We start from the raw sequence: 16206 nt of genomic DNA on the forward strand, positions 1-16206 counted from the left end.
GCAAATTTCAGTCCATTGGCAATGTTATTTGCTTCAGTCATCCCAGTGGTAGTGCAGAATGCTGCCGGTTGGGAGATTGGCATGGGGACTGAACTTCAGTTGGACAAGTACTTTACTGCAGCCAACTAAAATACCTCATATTAAAATTAAGTAACCATATCAAATAACGTATCATATCTCATTTTGACTGAAGGCAATATAGCGGAATGTCTTCTGTGATATAAAATGGACATTCGATTCTATGTGTAGAACTTGTTTTATACTACCTCCAAATTTAAAATAATTTACGGAAGTCAACATTTGGTTCAGGCACTGTGCATCACTGTCACTCATGTTATTATCTGTACGCTTGAAGGAGACAGACTGGGCTTTTTTAAACTGTATTGCTCCCTACAACTGTGTATCAATTTGAATCGAGAGATCAGTTGAAAGAGATGCTGCTGATAAGATTGACGTGCAGCCATTGCATTTATAAATGCTCTCATAATAAAGTTAAGCTTTTCCCACTTTTACCAAAGTCAAAGTTTTTGCCTCGTAAATTATCTGTGTTTGAAGACTGGTTAATATCTTCTAGTATGTTCATATGACCCTTGACTTATGCCGATGTGTTGTAATATAAATAGCAGAAAATCAAATATCGAGAGTGAAGCACATCACTTTCAAATCTTAGAAATATGCCAAAAGCAATAGTTTGGTTAATTACCAGGTGCTTTTTCATCTGCCTGGCTGCATTGACGTTTTCTGTAAGTAAGCACTTTTTTTACACTACTGTTAAAGTGTGTAACTGCAATATTTTTTTGTTTAAAGTGGGAAACATGAACAAAGTGCTCTTGCAACCTAATGTGCATACGCATAATTCCACCACCAAAGCAATTACACACAACTTTCCTGGTTCAATGTAATTAAAAGTTAAGCATGGTTTAGAATATAATTTGTCCATTCACTGCAAAATCTTTGATGAATCACCAATTCATTACAGTGCCTCGATATCTCTCCTCTGATTATTACAATTTCCCTATTTCTTTTTACGTGATTTCTCTGCTCATTTGACTCTATATTAACTTCATTAAACCTCTCAATTACGAGATATCATTTTTGTGCCTGGAATTTTAAGTAAATGATATCATGCTGATTTTATTGTTCCTACTTAGAGTATAATACCATTTTTATTTGAAGTAATAAAAACATTGCAGAGATCATTGCAGGTCGATGGGAGTAGGCAGTTTAAATGGTTTGGCACAGACTAGGTGGGCTGAACGGCCTGTTTCTGCACTGTGTTGACTCTATGACTCTGTGACCAGTTTTATAATAAGCAGCTGAGAAAAGATCATTGTAATTATTCAAAATGTATTAAAAGAATGGCTGGGAACAAAGATCTCATTTCGTTCAAACAAAATCTTAAAGGGACATTGCCGACAGTGAATATTTTTTGCAAGCCATTTAGTCAAGTGATGTGCAAACATGCTCATTGTAAATGTTGACGCAGTGATGTCATAATGTTTTTGCACCAAGTTCACTTATATGTAAGGGCATTTAATAATCAAAAGAGAAAGTTTAGTTTGAACTATAGTTGATTTAATTTAAATTGGAGCAGTAAAGAACCTTTTATTATGATAGGATATAACTGGTGTTCCAGGGACTTGTCTGAAAGCTTTAAAATACACTTTTTAAACTTATACTGCTCGATAAATTTACTTACACTTTTTTTTAAACAATCATATTTTTGTTTCTCCACAGAAAGCCTATAGTGACTATGGTAAGTGTATTTTAACCTATCTCTATGTTATATACACAGTGAAGTCAAATTACACTTAATAACGAAATGGCATTTGATTGGGCAGATCACAAAATTCTTCAATCATTTTCCACAGGGAGTAAATAGCTGAAAGATGAAAAGTGATTGAGATTAGAAGTGAAAAAGCTCCTCCACAATTTCATTGAATTTTTTTGCAAAACTGGTCTTGACTTGAATCTTATAAAAGGGGTTTAGCTTTGGGATGGCAACTAGTTGAATGCCTCATTACCATCAGGCAGAATGATACCACCATTCAGACAGCAGTTGCTGTACAATTCCTTTGTTATTTCATGTAAATCTAGCAAGTTGGTAATAATTGACCTCTAATCCGGAGTTTCTGCTTTTAATAGAATGGAGCTAATTCCAGCTTCAAGTATTTTCCCCAAGAATATTAATCCTCCACTATGCTCCCCATCCTATCCTTTCCCCACTCCCCAAGAACTATTTAACTTTTATCTTTTAACTTTTAACTTTTAACTTTTAACCATTTCACTTTTAACAGGTCTGCAGTTGCAATCAGGGACACTATTATTTATTTTCTTTAAAATCAAACTTGCCATCCGTGTCCAGGTAATTGCCCTCATTTTACCACTGAAACGGAAATGTTTTTATTTGAAAATACCTTCTTTTTCAATACATGGCACTGATTCGTCAGCATGAAGAACCCTGGTAGAGTCCGTGACTAATGGTGTAATTTCAACATCAGTGAACAATGCATTAATTCTTCCTCATTGCTGCCAGGCCATATGTTAGGAAGACCACATTTTTGCAAACTGTGCTGATATTGTCAACCAAAATGTTCCTCTTTTAGCACAGAGACCAAATCAAAACCGACAATGAGCCAACATTTAACAAAAATTCTTGCAATGAGTGGGGCTGCAATAAGTCTGCTTCTATTCTTCATGGCTGGTTGCACTGAGAAAGAGTTAGTACATTTTCTTTCTCGGTTTGCTGCCGTCTTCATGGTTCTGCAGTGTTATTTGATGGAGAAGTCCAGGATAGGAGCTGAACAGATAAGAAAGAATAGTGATTGATATCAGGTTAGGAACTGATATTGTTCCCACTACATTGGCAAGAAAGTGTATTAATAACTAGGTGCGTGCGCTACCAGCTACCTCGTCTGCCTAATAAAGTGGCCACTGAATGTACGTTCATGGTTTTCTGCTGCTGTAACCCATCCATATATACTAATGGTGACAGGGAATAGATTAGCATGTACTTTTAGATTGTTTATCTGTTTCAATCTGATGGGATGGTAGAACAGACTCTGCAAACTCAACATTCTTGTCATTCCTACACTCAGTGGCCACTTTATTAGGTTTTTGCAGTATCTATTAAAATAAACACTGAGTGCAAGTTCATATTCTACTGCTCCTGTAGCCTATCCACCTTAAGGTTTGACATGTTGTGCTTTCAGAGATGCTGTTCTGCACACCACTGTTGTAAAGTACGTTTATTTCAGTTACCTTCGCCTTCCTGTCAGCTTAACGCAGTCTGCCCATTCTCCTCTGACCTCTCTCATTAACAGGGTGTTTTTGCCCACAGAAATGCTGTTCACTGGTTGTTTTTTTTTTGTTTTTCACACTGTTCTCTGTAAACTCTAGAGACTGTTATATATGAAAATCCCAGGAGTTCATCAGTTTCTGAGATACTCAAGCCAACCTATCTGGCACCAACAATCATTCCACAGTCAAAGTCAATTAAATCAAATTTCTTTCCCATTGTGATGCTTGTTCTGAACAAAGTAAACCTCTTAACCATGTCTGCATGCTTTTATGCATCGAGTTGATGCCTCATAATTAGCTGATTAGATATTTATATTAATAAGCAGGTGCGCAGGTGTACCTAATAAAGTGGCCCCAGAGTGTAGTTTCCCTGCTATTTTCTCCTTATGGAAAGCAGCATCCATCATCTGTGATCCCCACCACCCAGGACATGTTTCCTTCTCACTGCTGCCATCAGGGAGAAGGTACGGGAGCCTCAGGACTCAGACCACCAGGTTCAGGAACAGTTAGTATCCCTCAACCATCAGACTCTTGAACCAGAGAGGATAACTTCACTCACTCCATCACTGAAATATTCCCACAACCTAGGAACTCACTATCAAGGACTTTTCATCTCATGTTCTCAATATTTATTGCTTATTTATTTTTATTATTATTCATTTCATTTTGTATTTGCAGAGTTTGTCATCTTCTGCACATTGGTTGAGTGCCCAAGTTGGTGCAGTTGTTCATTGTTTCTGTTATGGTTATTATTCTATTATGGATTTATTGACTATGTCCACAAGACAATGAATTGTAGGTTTGTAATGGTGACATATATGTACTTTGATAATAAATTAACTTTGAACTTTGAACTTTTGAACTTTGATGTTTGCTGGGGCATATGTGCAATTCAGAAAATATTATTCAAGTCATAAATAAGTGTGTTATGAATGTAAACTTCTAGTGATGAAGCGCACGCAAAGGCTTTATGAAGATTTTATAGCTGGTCCCAAAACATATATAATTGACTGGGCAATGTTTATTCTATACACTGTGCATTAGTTAGCTTTGTGCAGGCAGGACATAATGTTTTAATCAGTGGGATTCATTTCAACAACGAGGGCAGGTCCTTTGTATGGATTGAATAATTTAATGATTGGATAATGTTAATATAACAAATAATATAAGCCATGGAGTTAGAAGTTTTCAGAAAGAGAATGTTATGGAGAGAAGTGGGGGATTGGTTAGCACTCAGATGGGAACTTTGGACAGCCAGTCTGCCCTCTCCAATGAACAGCTGAGGAAATGCTTCCACTGTTCACAAATAACTTCAAGCAGCAACAGAACAAAGTGAGCTCCATGGTTATTGTCAGGTAACCTTGCTTCAGTCATGCCCCAGCTGGAGAGGATAGGAAATTCAAGAATGCCTCAAAACAAGCGGGCACAGAAAGCTGCTCCCATCCCATCGCAGGCAAAACTGCATTGCTGCTACCTGCTGACAACCACGAGTCAGGGGCTGCAGCTACTCCTGATACACTCTGAAAGTGGAAGCTCAGCTTCACCCTGGCTGCCTTAAATGGGCCACCTAAATGACAGGTTCATCTCGGCAGCAGTCAACAACGAGTCACTCTGTACTGAGAGCCAGCTTCTACATATTCTTAGAAAGCACAATGTATTCTAATAAACACAAGAAATTGTGCAGATACTGAAAATCCAAACCAACACACGCACACAACATGCTGGAGGAAATCAGGAGCACAGGCAGCATCTATGGAAATGAACATACAGTCGACGTTTTGAGAGGGAGGATCTCAGCCCGAAACGTCAACCTCTTATTCATTTCCATAGTTGGTCCTTTAATGCTCTGAGATCCTGGTGTGAGTGCTTTCAGGAGGAAGAAAACTTGTTTGCTCAGGGATTGGAGTGGGAACAGGAGGGCAAAATATTGACTGGACAACTCCACTACCAACTGAAATTCATAATAGCTATTAGGGCACTCCAACTATGCCAAAAGAAGTTTAGTCAGAAATGAAAATACAGTTATACTTTTGCTTTTCTCTCTCACACCTCCAGCCTCACTACTCACATTTCTTTCCCACCACATCCATTCCCTCTCTTATAATCTTTGTGTCTTTATGGAGCCTGTCAAAATGGTAAATAACTTAGATCCTAAATAAAGAGCCATCTTTCCATAGGGACCACCAGTGACATGAACTTCCAGAGCTAAGTCTTTCTTTATTTTAATTTATTCATTCATGAGATGTGGCTGTCATTAATCTTTTAAAAAATCAATTGCCTGTCATGTCACAAGTGCCTGCTGAACATGGGATCTGGAGCAAAGGTACAGGATGCTGTGGGAACTTGAGCAGCTCAGACCAAGTCTGTGGGATAAATTGGACAGTCGATGTATCGGGGTGAGACCCTTTGACTAAACTGGACAGGGTGGAGGTTGGTAGCAAATTCGATGATGGTGACGAGTCCCACGTGAGAGCAGGAGGCAGAGAAAGAATTCTGCAGTCGTGCTGGTGAAAGTTTAAAACATAGACTGCTCCACATAGGCGTTCCAGTGCCCAAGCTGCATCTTTGAACTGGAGAAGGTGGGAGGAGTCAAAAGAGAACTTATTCAGGGCATACGCAAGTTATGCCAGGCAAAGGAGGGTGTTAGTAGATGGAAACTAGCTAACTCTTTATTCTAGAAAAAAATGGAGAGCCCTAGAGCCTTCCTGATAATTGTATGAAAGTATAAATTATCCAGCCCGGATATTTCCCTTCATAGATACTGCCATACCTGCAGAAATCCTCCATCATCTTGTTTTTCAAAATCCATTTCCCATTGCTAATTGATTGTATCCTGATGACTTATAAAGTGTCTGGATTTGATTTGTTCTGCCTTTTGTCAACTAGATCCCAAAGAACTGTTGTACTTTGTTGTGGCTCAAGGAGTAATGAGTCTTAGCGAGCAAGTCTTGAGATGAGATATTATCAGATCCCAAAGTCTATGCTGTAACCATTATGTTCAGCCATTTCTTTATATCACATGAAGTGTGGAACCAGCAAAGCGGAGGACCTTAGCAAGAGGCTAAGGTGACCCACTTGCATGTCTGTTTCCTGCAAAGAACTTCATTCCCAGTAGACTGGCCTGGGTTACTCAGAAGTAGCCACTGTTGATTGATTCAGATGCTTTAAAACAAATTTCTACTTGTGCTTTTCCATGTGATTGATGTAATGAACTTGCCCATCACAACATTCTACTTACTGAGCCTGATGAAGTGAATATTCAGTTATAGTATCTGTTGTTGTTTAAAAAAGACTGGAGACTAATCTTAAATCACAAAGAATTTTTAGAATCCTTATTTTAGATTACAATGCAAAATATTATGAACAGAAATCATGTTCTAGCTTTGTTCCTTTGAATCTAATGGCTTTAATTTACTCCTACATTTATTTCTCAGAGTTAGCCTCGTAAATATGAGGCTACCAAAGAAAATACCACTGTACATGCACACAAAAAAAGTACATAGATGGCCCAGGTTACAGATATGCTGATTTACAGAACCTCAACAATGAATTTTTCAAGATAATAATAATAACTTTGCTCATTGCGATACCGCACGGAACAAGCCCTTCCAGTCCTTCGAGCCACGTCACCCAGCCACCCACCGATTTACCCTAGTCTAATCATGGGACAATTTACGATAACCAACTAACCTACTAATTGGTACCTGTTTAGACTGTGGGAGGAAACCAGAGCACATGGAGGAAACCCACATGGTCACGGGGAGAACATACAAACTCCTTCCAACAGCAGCAGGAATCGAACCCTGGCCACTGGTACTGCAGAGCGTTGTGCTAACCGCTACACTACCATGTTATCATAAAATGTTTTGTGCATTCATTAAGGATAGGATAACATTTAACTATGGGCAGCATAAGTGTGAATAGTCAATGAAGTGGACGAATTATAAGACCATAAGCTATAGGAACAGAATTAGGCCATTTGGCCCATTGAGTCTGCTCTGCCATTTCATCATGGCTAATTAATTTAATTTTCCCTCTCACCTCCAATCTCCTGCCTTCACCCCGTATCCATGCCCTGGGTAATTAAAAACCTATCAACCCAATATACCCAATAACTTGATCTGCACAGCCGCCTGTGGCAACAGCTTCCACAGATTCACCACTCTCTGACTAAAGACATCCCCCCCTTATCGCCGTTCTAAAAGGACACCCCTCTATTCTGATGCTGTGTCCTGTGGTCATACACACCCCCTGCCATTGGAAACATCCTCTCCATATCCACTCTGTCCAGGCCTTTCAACATTCGATAAGTTTCAATGAGGTCACCCCTCATTCTTCTGAATTCCAGTGAGTAGAGGCCCAGTACCAACAAATGCTCCTCATATGACAAGCCTTTCAATCTCGGAATTATTTTTATGAACCTCCTTTGAACCCTTTCCAATGTCAGTACATCCTTTCTTAGGTAAAGGCCCAAAACTGCTCACAATACTCCAAGTGAGTCCTCACCAGTGCTTTATAAAACTTCAACATTACATCCATGCTTTTATATTCTATTCCTCTTGAAATGAGTGCAAACAAGTGTTTACAGCAAGTGCATATAGTGTGATAGCTGGGTAGCTGTAGAAAATGGACTTTCTGAAACCAGGTCATGGACATTTAGATTATGAGAACACTCAGTCCTCCTTTTATTGTCGTTTAGAAATGCATACATGCATTAAGAAATAATACAATGTTTCTCCAGAGTGATATCACAGAAAACAGGACAAACCAAAGACTAACACTGACAGAAACACATAATTATAACATATAGTTACAGCAGTGCAAAGCAATACCATAATTTGATGAAGAACAGACCATGGGCACAGTATAAAAAGTCTCAAAGTCCCGAGTCGATCGACTCCCCAGTCCCCGATAGCAGGCGGCAAAAGAGAGAAACTCCCTGCCATAAGCCTCCAGGCACTGTCAACTTGCCGATACCTTGGAAGCAGCCGGTCACAGCCAACACTGAGTCCATCTGTCTGAAAACTTAGAGCTTCCGACCAGCCTCCCTGATACAGCCTTCTGAGTGCCATCCTCTGCCAAGCGCCTTCGACCTCGCCCCGGCCGCTGAAACACGCAAAGCCGAGGATTTCGGGATGTTCAGCTCCAGAAGTTCCAGTTACCACACAGTAGCAGCGGCAGCGAAGCGGGCATTTTATAAGTTTTCCAGATGTTCTTCCGTACTCTCACGTCTGTCTCCATCAAATCAGAATTGTACCCAGTCCCCTACTTGACAGATAACAGATATTCATCACCGGAGAGGCCACACACGCTGCCGTCGTGCCACCATCTTCTCCTCCTTCTGGAGGATTTTCTTGGGAACTGAAGCTTTACATAACCCAGGGACTGTCTGTATTCCTGTATAACCACTTTTATTGAAGGAACTGATAGAAGCCTACAGTTTTTCAAAATTTGATGAAATGCCAGATTGCTCATTTCAATGCATTGGATTTAACAGTACAGTTTCTTTTTAGAGAAATCAAAGATAGGGATAGATAACGCTGAAGGATAGCCAATCATTCCATACAGGCAGAACCTGAAGCTAGCCGCAGTGTGAGTGCCAACATCTTCCAGACATCAATGTGCACAGCCTCGTGGCACCAGTGTGCCCAGCCTCCTGCAATGCCTCTCATTCTACACCACACCTCGGGCCATTTACATAACTGCTAGAGTCAGTTATCAAAGATGTGATAACAGCACATTTGGAAAGTGGTGAAATCATCGGACAAAGTCAGCATGGATTTGTGAAAGGAAAATCATGTCTGACGAATCTCATAGAATTTTTTGAGGATGTAACTAGTAGAATGGATAGGGGAGAACCAGTGGATGTGGTATATTTGGATTTTCAAAAGGCTTTTGACAAGGTCCCACACAGGAGATTAGTGTGCAAACTTAAAGCACACAGTATTGGGGGTAAGGTATTGATGTGGATAGAGAATTGGTTAGCAGACAGGAAGCAAAGAGTGGGAATAAACGGGACCTTTTCAGAATGGCAGGCAGTGACTAGTGGGGTACCGCAAGGCTCAGTGCTGGGACCCGGGTTTTTTACAATATATATTAATGACTTGGATGAGGGAATTAAATGCAGCATCTCCAAGTTTGCGGATGACACGAAGCTGGGCGGCAGTGTTAGCTGTGAGGAGGATGCTAAGAGGATGCAGAGTGACTTGGATAGGTTGGGTGAGTGGGCAAATTCATGGCAGATGCAATTTAATGTGGATAAATGTGAAGTTATCCACTTTGGTGGCAAAAATAGGAAAACAGATTATCTGAATGGTGGCCGATTAGGAAAAGGGGAGGTGCAACGAGACCTGGGTGTCATTGTACACCAGTCATTGAAAGTGGGCATGCAGGTGCAGCAGGCGGTGAAAAAGGCGAATGGTATGCTGGCATTTATAGCGAGAGGATTCAAGTACAGGAGCAGGGAGGTACTACTGCAGTTGTACAAGGCCTTGGTGAGACCACACCTGGAGTATTGTGTGCAGTTTTGGTCCCCTAATCTGAGGAAAGACATCCTTGCCATAGAGGGAGTACAAAGAAGGTTCACCAGATTGATTCCTGGGATGGCAGGACTTTCATATGAAGAAAGACTGGATGAACTGGGCTTGTACTCGTTGGAATTTAGAAGATTGAGGGGGGATCTGATTGAAACGTATAAGATCCTAAAGGGATTGGACAGGCTAGATGCAGGAAGATTGTTCCCGATGTTGGGGAGGTCCAGAACGAGGGGTCACAGTTTGAGGATAGAGGGGAAGCTTTTTAGGACCGAGATTAGGAAAAACTTCTTCACACAGAGAGTGGTGAATCTGTGGAATTCTCTGCCACAGGAAACAGTTGAGGCCAATTCATTGGCTATATTTAAGAGGGAGTTAGATATGGCCCTTGTGGCTACGGGGATCAGGGGGTATGGAGAGAAGGCTGGTGCAGGGTTCTGAGTTGGATGATCAGCCATGATCATGATAAATGGCGGTGCAGGCTCGAAGGGCCGAATGGCCTACTCCTGCACCTATTTTCTATGTTTCTATGTTTCTATTTCCAGTCAAATCAAACAGAGAGGGTAGATTTGACTGGATCACCAAACTTCACTAAAAAGTCAAGTGAGAGCATGTGGTTGATTGTGGTTATTTGAGCTATATTAATGCTTTTGATTAATTGACATATCCAGTGTGATTCTAAATGCATTTATCTGTTATTTTTAAATTTGCGTTTTTTATGATTCAGATGTGTTTTATCTGTTTTTGTAAGACATTTGATATCAGTGAGAAAGTCTTCTGATGCCATGACTTGTCGGGGATTTAGTTTTCTCTGTGTGTGCTCTCGTTACTGCTCACAGCCGATTCTACCTTGTGGAAAGGCTGGAGCATCAAGGCCAGCGGAACTTGCAGGACAGGCTGTTGTAAAGTGTGAGGGTGGTACCAGGCATCCCATAGAGGTAAACACGAGGTACAAGGCTGGTCCAAACGCACCTTCCAGCCTGTTGGTATGGTTATGTCTTCGTATTTTCAGGATACAGCACTCACAGAACATAAAACATTACAGCACAGTACAAGTCCTTCTGCTCACAATGTTGTGCTGACATTTTAACCTACTCCGTGATCAGTTTAACCCTTCCCTCCTACATAGCCTTCCATTTTTCTTTCATCCATGTGCCTATCTAAGAGGTTCTTAAATGTCTCTGATGTATCTGCATCTACCACCACCCCAGTAATGCATTTCATGCACCAACGTTTCTCTGTGTAAAATAAAAACCTACCTGGGACAATGTCCCGAAACTTTTCCTCCAATCACCTTAAAATTATGGCTCCTCATATTGTCCATTTCCACCCTGGAAAAAGTCCTTTGTTCTCAACTCTGTCTTTACCTCTTAATATCTTATCACCTCTTATCTTCCTTCACTCTAAAGAGAAAAGCCCTAGCTCGCTCAATCTATCCTCATAAGTAAGACATGCTCTCTAATCCAGGCACCATCCTAGTAAATCTCCTCTGCACCCTCTCTGAAACTTCCACGTCCTTCCTATCATAAGGCAACCAGAACTGAACACAATCTTTCCAGTGTGGTCTAACTAAAATTCAACAGAACTGCAATATTACCTTGCTGCTCCTGAACTCAATTGCCCGACTTATGGAGGCCAACACTTTTTATCCACCCTGTCAACTTGTGCGGCAACTTTGAGAGATTTCAAAATTCCACAAAATAAAATATTGCAGGAAAGTCAGGAATCCCTGCCCAGTTCCCCCAGTCACCACTGCATTAACAGGTCACGACTGAATAGGCAAAAAGATCAGTTCAGCTCCTGAATATTATCCAGTAGCCTTTAGTGGCAAAAAACACATATTAATATTAATTGACAGTAGTATTAGGGAAAGCTGTAGCTTCCTGTGATTGGATAGTTGAATATCACTAACCATCTCAGCCTCCTTGCCCACTGTACCAGATGACATCTGGCGCCTTTGAGCTCTACAGCCAACATGACTCATTTTCTTTAGAGAAAAAGGGCAAATAAGAGAATGCTAAATGCATCCAAAATCATCCTTGATGTGAATGACTAATTACACTTTCCTTAACATTTGCCTTCGTGTAAATAGATTATGAAATTATTAAATACAGCAATTCATCTAAATTATTTGAACCTGCATTTCAAAAAAAAATGGACCACCGTATAGAGTTCCACCTCTGTATTATGTGTTATTAATTGTAAATACCTTTATAAATAAGAGTCAGAACTCTATAGCTCAGAAACAAACTATTTGGCCCATCTAGTTCATGCTGACCTAATCTTCTGCTCGTACCTGCACCCGGATAATCTCCTTCTAAATTCCTTCTATTCAATCTTCTCTTACAGTAAATGTTACATTTGAACACACTCCTACCACTTTCACTAGCAGATCGTTCTACACTTGCACCACCCTCAGGGTGAGAAATTATTTTGTTTTTGCAAAAGAGTAGAAAAGAAATCTTCAGTTGGGATTTCTGATGTGAAGGGGTTCCTGTGCAAGAGGAAAGTACTTTTACCAATAATTAATGTGGGTGTATGAGCTGGTTTATGCACTTGCCTAAAATAACAAGATCCTGAAAATTTGCCTGTAATCCCTTTAAATGTATAACCAAAAACAAACATCTTCAATGTTGTGAGGGCAACTATCTGAATAAAAAGTAAATATCTCTCAAGACAAATTCTCCAGAATCATTGATAAAATCTTCTTCTCAGGGAGTCCCTCGGGGTCAAGGTTGACTCGTGTCCGCACAACTCCTGTGAGCTCTGAAGTGTCTGAAGAGTCCTTTGTGGGATCGGCAGACTCAGCCACAGGTGGGGCAGGTGGTGCCTGACGGTGTGGGGAGGAGGGTGGGTTATTGGGATGTCACATGCTCCTTGAGTTCTTTGCGCGCTTCCACAGCCCTGTTTGAGTTGACTCCTAAGACACAGACACTGATCAACGTCTTTCAGGAATCTTGATCGTCAGGAGGGGTGACCTCATTGAAACCTAGCAAATGTTGAAAGGGCTAGATGGTATGGGTGTGGAGAGGATGCCTCCTATGGTGAGGGAGGCCTAGAACCAGACACAGGCTCAGAGTAGAGGGGTGTCATTTTAGAACAGAGAGGAGGAGGAATTTCTTTAGCCAAAGAGTAGTTGCCACAGGCAGCTGTAGAGGCCAAGACTTTATGTAAATTTAGGGAAGAAGTTGATAGATTCTTGATTATTCACGGCATGAAGGGATATGGGGAGAAGGCAGGAGATTGGGGCTGAGAGGGAAAGTGGATCAGCCATGATGAAATGCTGGAGCAGACTCAATGGGCTGAATGGCCTAATTCTGCTCCTATGTCTTATGGTCTTATGATCGTATGATCTTAGGAAGGGCAATTTGAAGCAGAGGGCACAAGGTGGATGAGGAACTTTATTTTGTAATGTCCAAGATAAAGTCTTCCCCTCATTTGTTTCAGTCAATCAATTAATGATGACTTGGAATTCAGCCTCCAAATAGGAACATCTGCAAGTATACTCTGCATAAAGTAAAAACACTTCTGAGGCTGGGAGACAATCTTGTTTTTGGAGAGGAGACAATCAAAGTTTATGAGCTTCCTGCTTGGCTTATTCATTGACACTCTCAAGCAGGAAGCATGTTAGAGGTGAGGTGAGGTATTGCAGAGAAAAAAGCAGTTAGGTGTGATAACACAGCCTTGCTTTGACCTCCGCCTGTGATGGGATGGGTCAATGACATACCTATTGATCAGGATTAAGACTTACGCATAATCAGAAAGCAGATTTTATTTATTTATTTTTTATTTAAAGAAACAGCATGGTACAGACCCTTCCATCCCAACAAGCCCATGCTGCCCATGTGACCAATTACTTTACTGACCCGCTGTATGTTTTTGGAACGTTGGTGGAAACCGGAGCACCCGGAGGAAACTTGTGCAGTCTTGGGGAGAACGTACAAACTACTTCCAGACTGCAGCAGGAATTGAACTCTGGTCACTGATCCTTTAATGGTATTATGCTGCCATGCTGCCAAGCTGCCATAGAGGGGTAAAAAATTCCTGAGCCATGCTTGAGAAAATGACATCATAATCCCTCCTGGCTGATGAAGAAGGAAAGTTTTTGTGAAGTCAGTGAAGGCCACATATGGATTAATGTCACACTCTGCACTTTCCCAGACGTCTCTATTATTACCACAATGTGACTTGCCTCTATTTCTGATGATGGTTCTGTGTTTGGTCTATTTCAGATCTGTGAGGATGCTCTCCTCTTCCCATTTTAGGGTTACTTGTTCAGTATGTTCCAGGCCAGGTTTTCTTGCTTAGTATTATTGGATAATTCTTGACAACCTCTTGCTTGGGAGGCTGCACTGAAATAGTGGTGGGTGACATGCTTTGGGATGGAATCAAGAATGTTTGTGTAAAACATATTTGAAGAAATCCTTGAAACTCTCTTTTTCCATTGGCGATGGCTGTTTTACTGTCTCTGATGAGAGAGCTCTCTCCAATGGTTGTTCTCAAGAGGGTGGGTTTGGATGTTTGGGTGATAAAAATATTTACTTGTAAAAAGATAAATGTTTTGTTTGGAAAACTGGGAAATAATGCAAAGTTAATGTTTTAAGTCTGAACCAACTTTACAGTGAAACTAATACTTAAATTGTTTTAATCGTAGGGGACGATCATGGGGGTATAGATGAAGAAGGTTATCACAGTTGGCTGGAATATTCCTACAATGATAATGGTTGGTTGACAATTTGTTTTGTCTGTAACATTATCTTGCAGTTATGATTTATGTAGGAAGTCTGAATTGCCTGTGCAGCAGTACAGTATCTAACTTGTACATTTATGGAATTCTACAAATTTGTAAAGAAATGATAATGGCAGTAGATTTGTTTTTGTTCTCTCTTTGTGCTATGTACTCAAATTGTCAAGATTAGCTTCCTAAGAGCCTATGAGATCCTATTATTTCATGTTGTTTGTGAAAAAATTTTTACAATATACAATGAATAAAACCCTACTCCAGATTGAATCATGGCCATCAAGGTAAGTGTGAACATCATCTCCAAACATCTAGTTGTCAGTGGTGTTTCAATCTAAAAACGGGAAACCCAGGATCACAGGGCCACAATGACCCTTTATGATAAGCATCATTTTTACCAGAAGGTGAAATCGATATTCATGCCATCAGGTTGGAGTCTATCCAGATGGAATTCAAGGTTGTTCCTCCACCCTGAAGATGGCCTCATCGTGGCACACAATGAATGTTAGTGCACTGTGGAGTACTGAAGTACAGAGGAACCTCACTCTACAGGTCCAAGGATTCTTAAAGGTAGCAACACAGATAGAAGAGGTGGTGAAGGAGGTATATAGGATATTTCCCTTCATTAGCGAGACATAGAATAAAAGAGCAGGGAGGTGATATAGAATTTTATAATACATTGTATAGGCTACATCTGCAGGACTGCATATAGCTCTGGTTGCGACATTGCAGAAACAGCGTGATTGAACTGGTGTGGCTTCAGAGGACATTCCTAGGACTTGAGAAGCTGGGCTTGTTCTCCATGGAGCAGAGAAGGCTGAGGAAGAAACTTGATGGAAGTAGACGAGGGGCACAAATAGGGTAATAATAGGAAACGTTTCTCCTTGCCAAAGTTACCTAAAACTGATGGGGTCAGAAGTAAGACCATAAGACATAGGACGCAGAATTAGACCATTCAGCCATCGAGTCCGCTGGGCCATTTCATCATGGCTGATCCCGGATCCCATTCAACCACATACACCTGCCCTGTCACCATATCTCTTGATGCCCGGCCAATCAGGAATCTATCAACTTCCACTTTGAATATACCCATAGGATGTTTTGTTAAGCAGCCTCATGTGAGGCACCTTATCAAATACCTTCTGAAAATCTAAGTAAAGGATATCCACTGCCTCTCCCTTGTCCAACCTGCTTGGTACTTCCTCAAAGAATTCCAACAGATTTGTCAGGCAAGATTTCCCTTTACAGAAACCATACTGACTTTGACTTATTTTATAATTAGTTTCCAAGTACCCCGAAACCTCGTCCTTAATAATGGAATTCAACACTTTCCTAACCATTGAGGTTAGGCTAACTGGCCTATAATTTCCTCTCTTTTGCCTTCCTCCCTTCCTAAAGAATGGAGTGACATTTGTAATTTTCCAGTCCTCTGGGACCAAGCCAGAATCAAGTGATTCTTGAAAGGTTATGACCAATGCATCCGTTATCTCTTCAGCAACCTCTCTCAGGATTCTGAGATGTAGTCCACCTGGTCCAGATGACTTATCCACTTTAAGACCTTTGAGTTTATCTCGCACTTTTTCCTTTGTGATAGCAATGGCACTCATTTCTGCTCCCTGACACTCACAGACC

At 40.8% G+C, this 16206-nt stretch overlaps 1 protein-coding gene across 2 annotated transcripts in view; it reads left to right on the top strand.

Annotated features, from left to right (window-relative positions):
* The first annotated feature begins 619 nt into the window (after positions 1–619).
* LOC134359072 (hyaluronan-binding protein 2-like) overlaps positions 620–16206 on the top strand; it is a 71406-nt gene continuing 55819 nt past the window's right edge. Inside the window, exons 1-4 of one of the 2 annotated variants that reach the window (XM_063071978.1) lie at positions 620–743; positions 1738–1756; positions 12549–12647; positions 14488–14556. In XM_063071978.1, the coding sequence (XP_062928048.1) occupies positions 675–743; positions 1738–1756; positions 12549–12647; positions 14488–14556 (256 nt within the window). In that variant the 5' untranslated portion in view covers positions 620–674. The remainder of the gene's footprint in view (positions 744–1737; positions 1757–12548; positions 12648–14487; positions 14557–16206) is intronic. The other variant, XM_063071979.1, reaches the window with a different exon arrangement.

Source organism: Mobula hypostoma, chromosome 19, assembly GCF_963921235.1.
Source record: "Mobula hypostoma chromosome 19, sMobHyp1.1, whole genome shotgun sequence".
In the NCBI taxonomy this organism is placed as follows: domain Eukaryota; kingdom Metazoa; phylum Chordata; class Chondrichthyes; order Myliobatiformes; family Myliobatidae; genus Mobula; species Mobula hypostoma.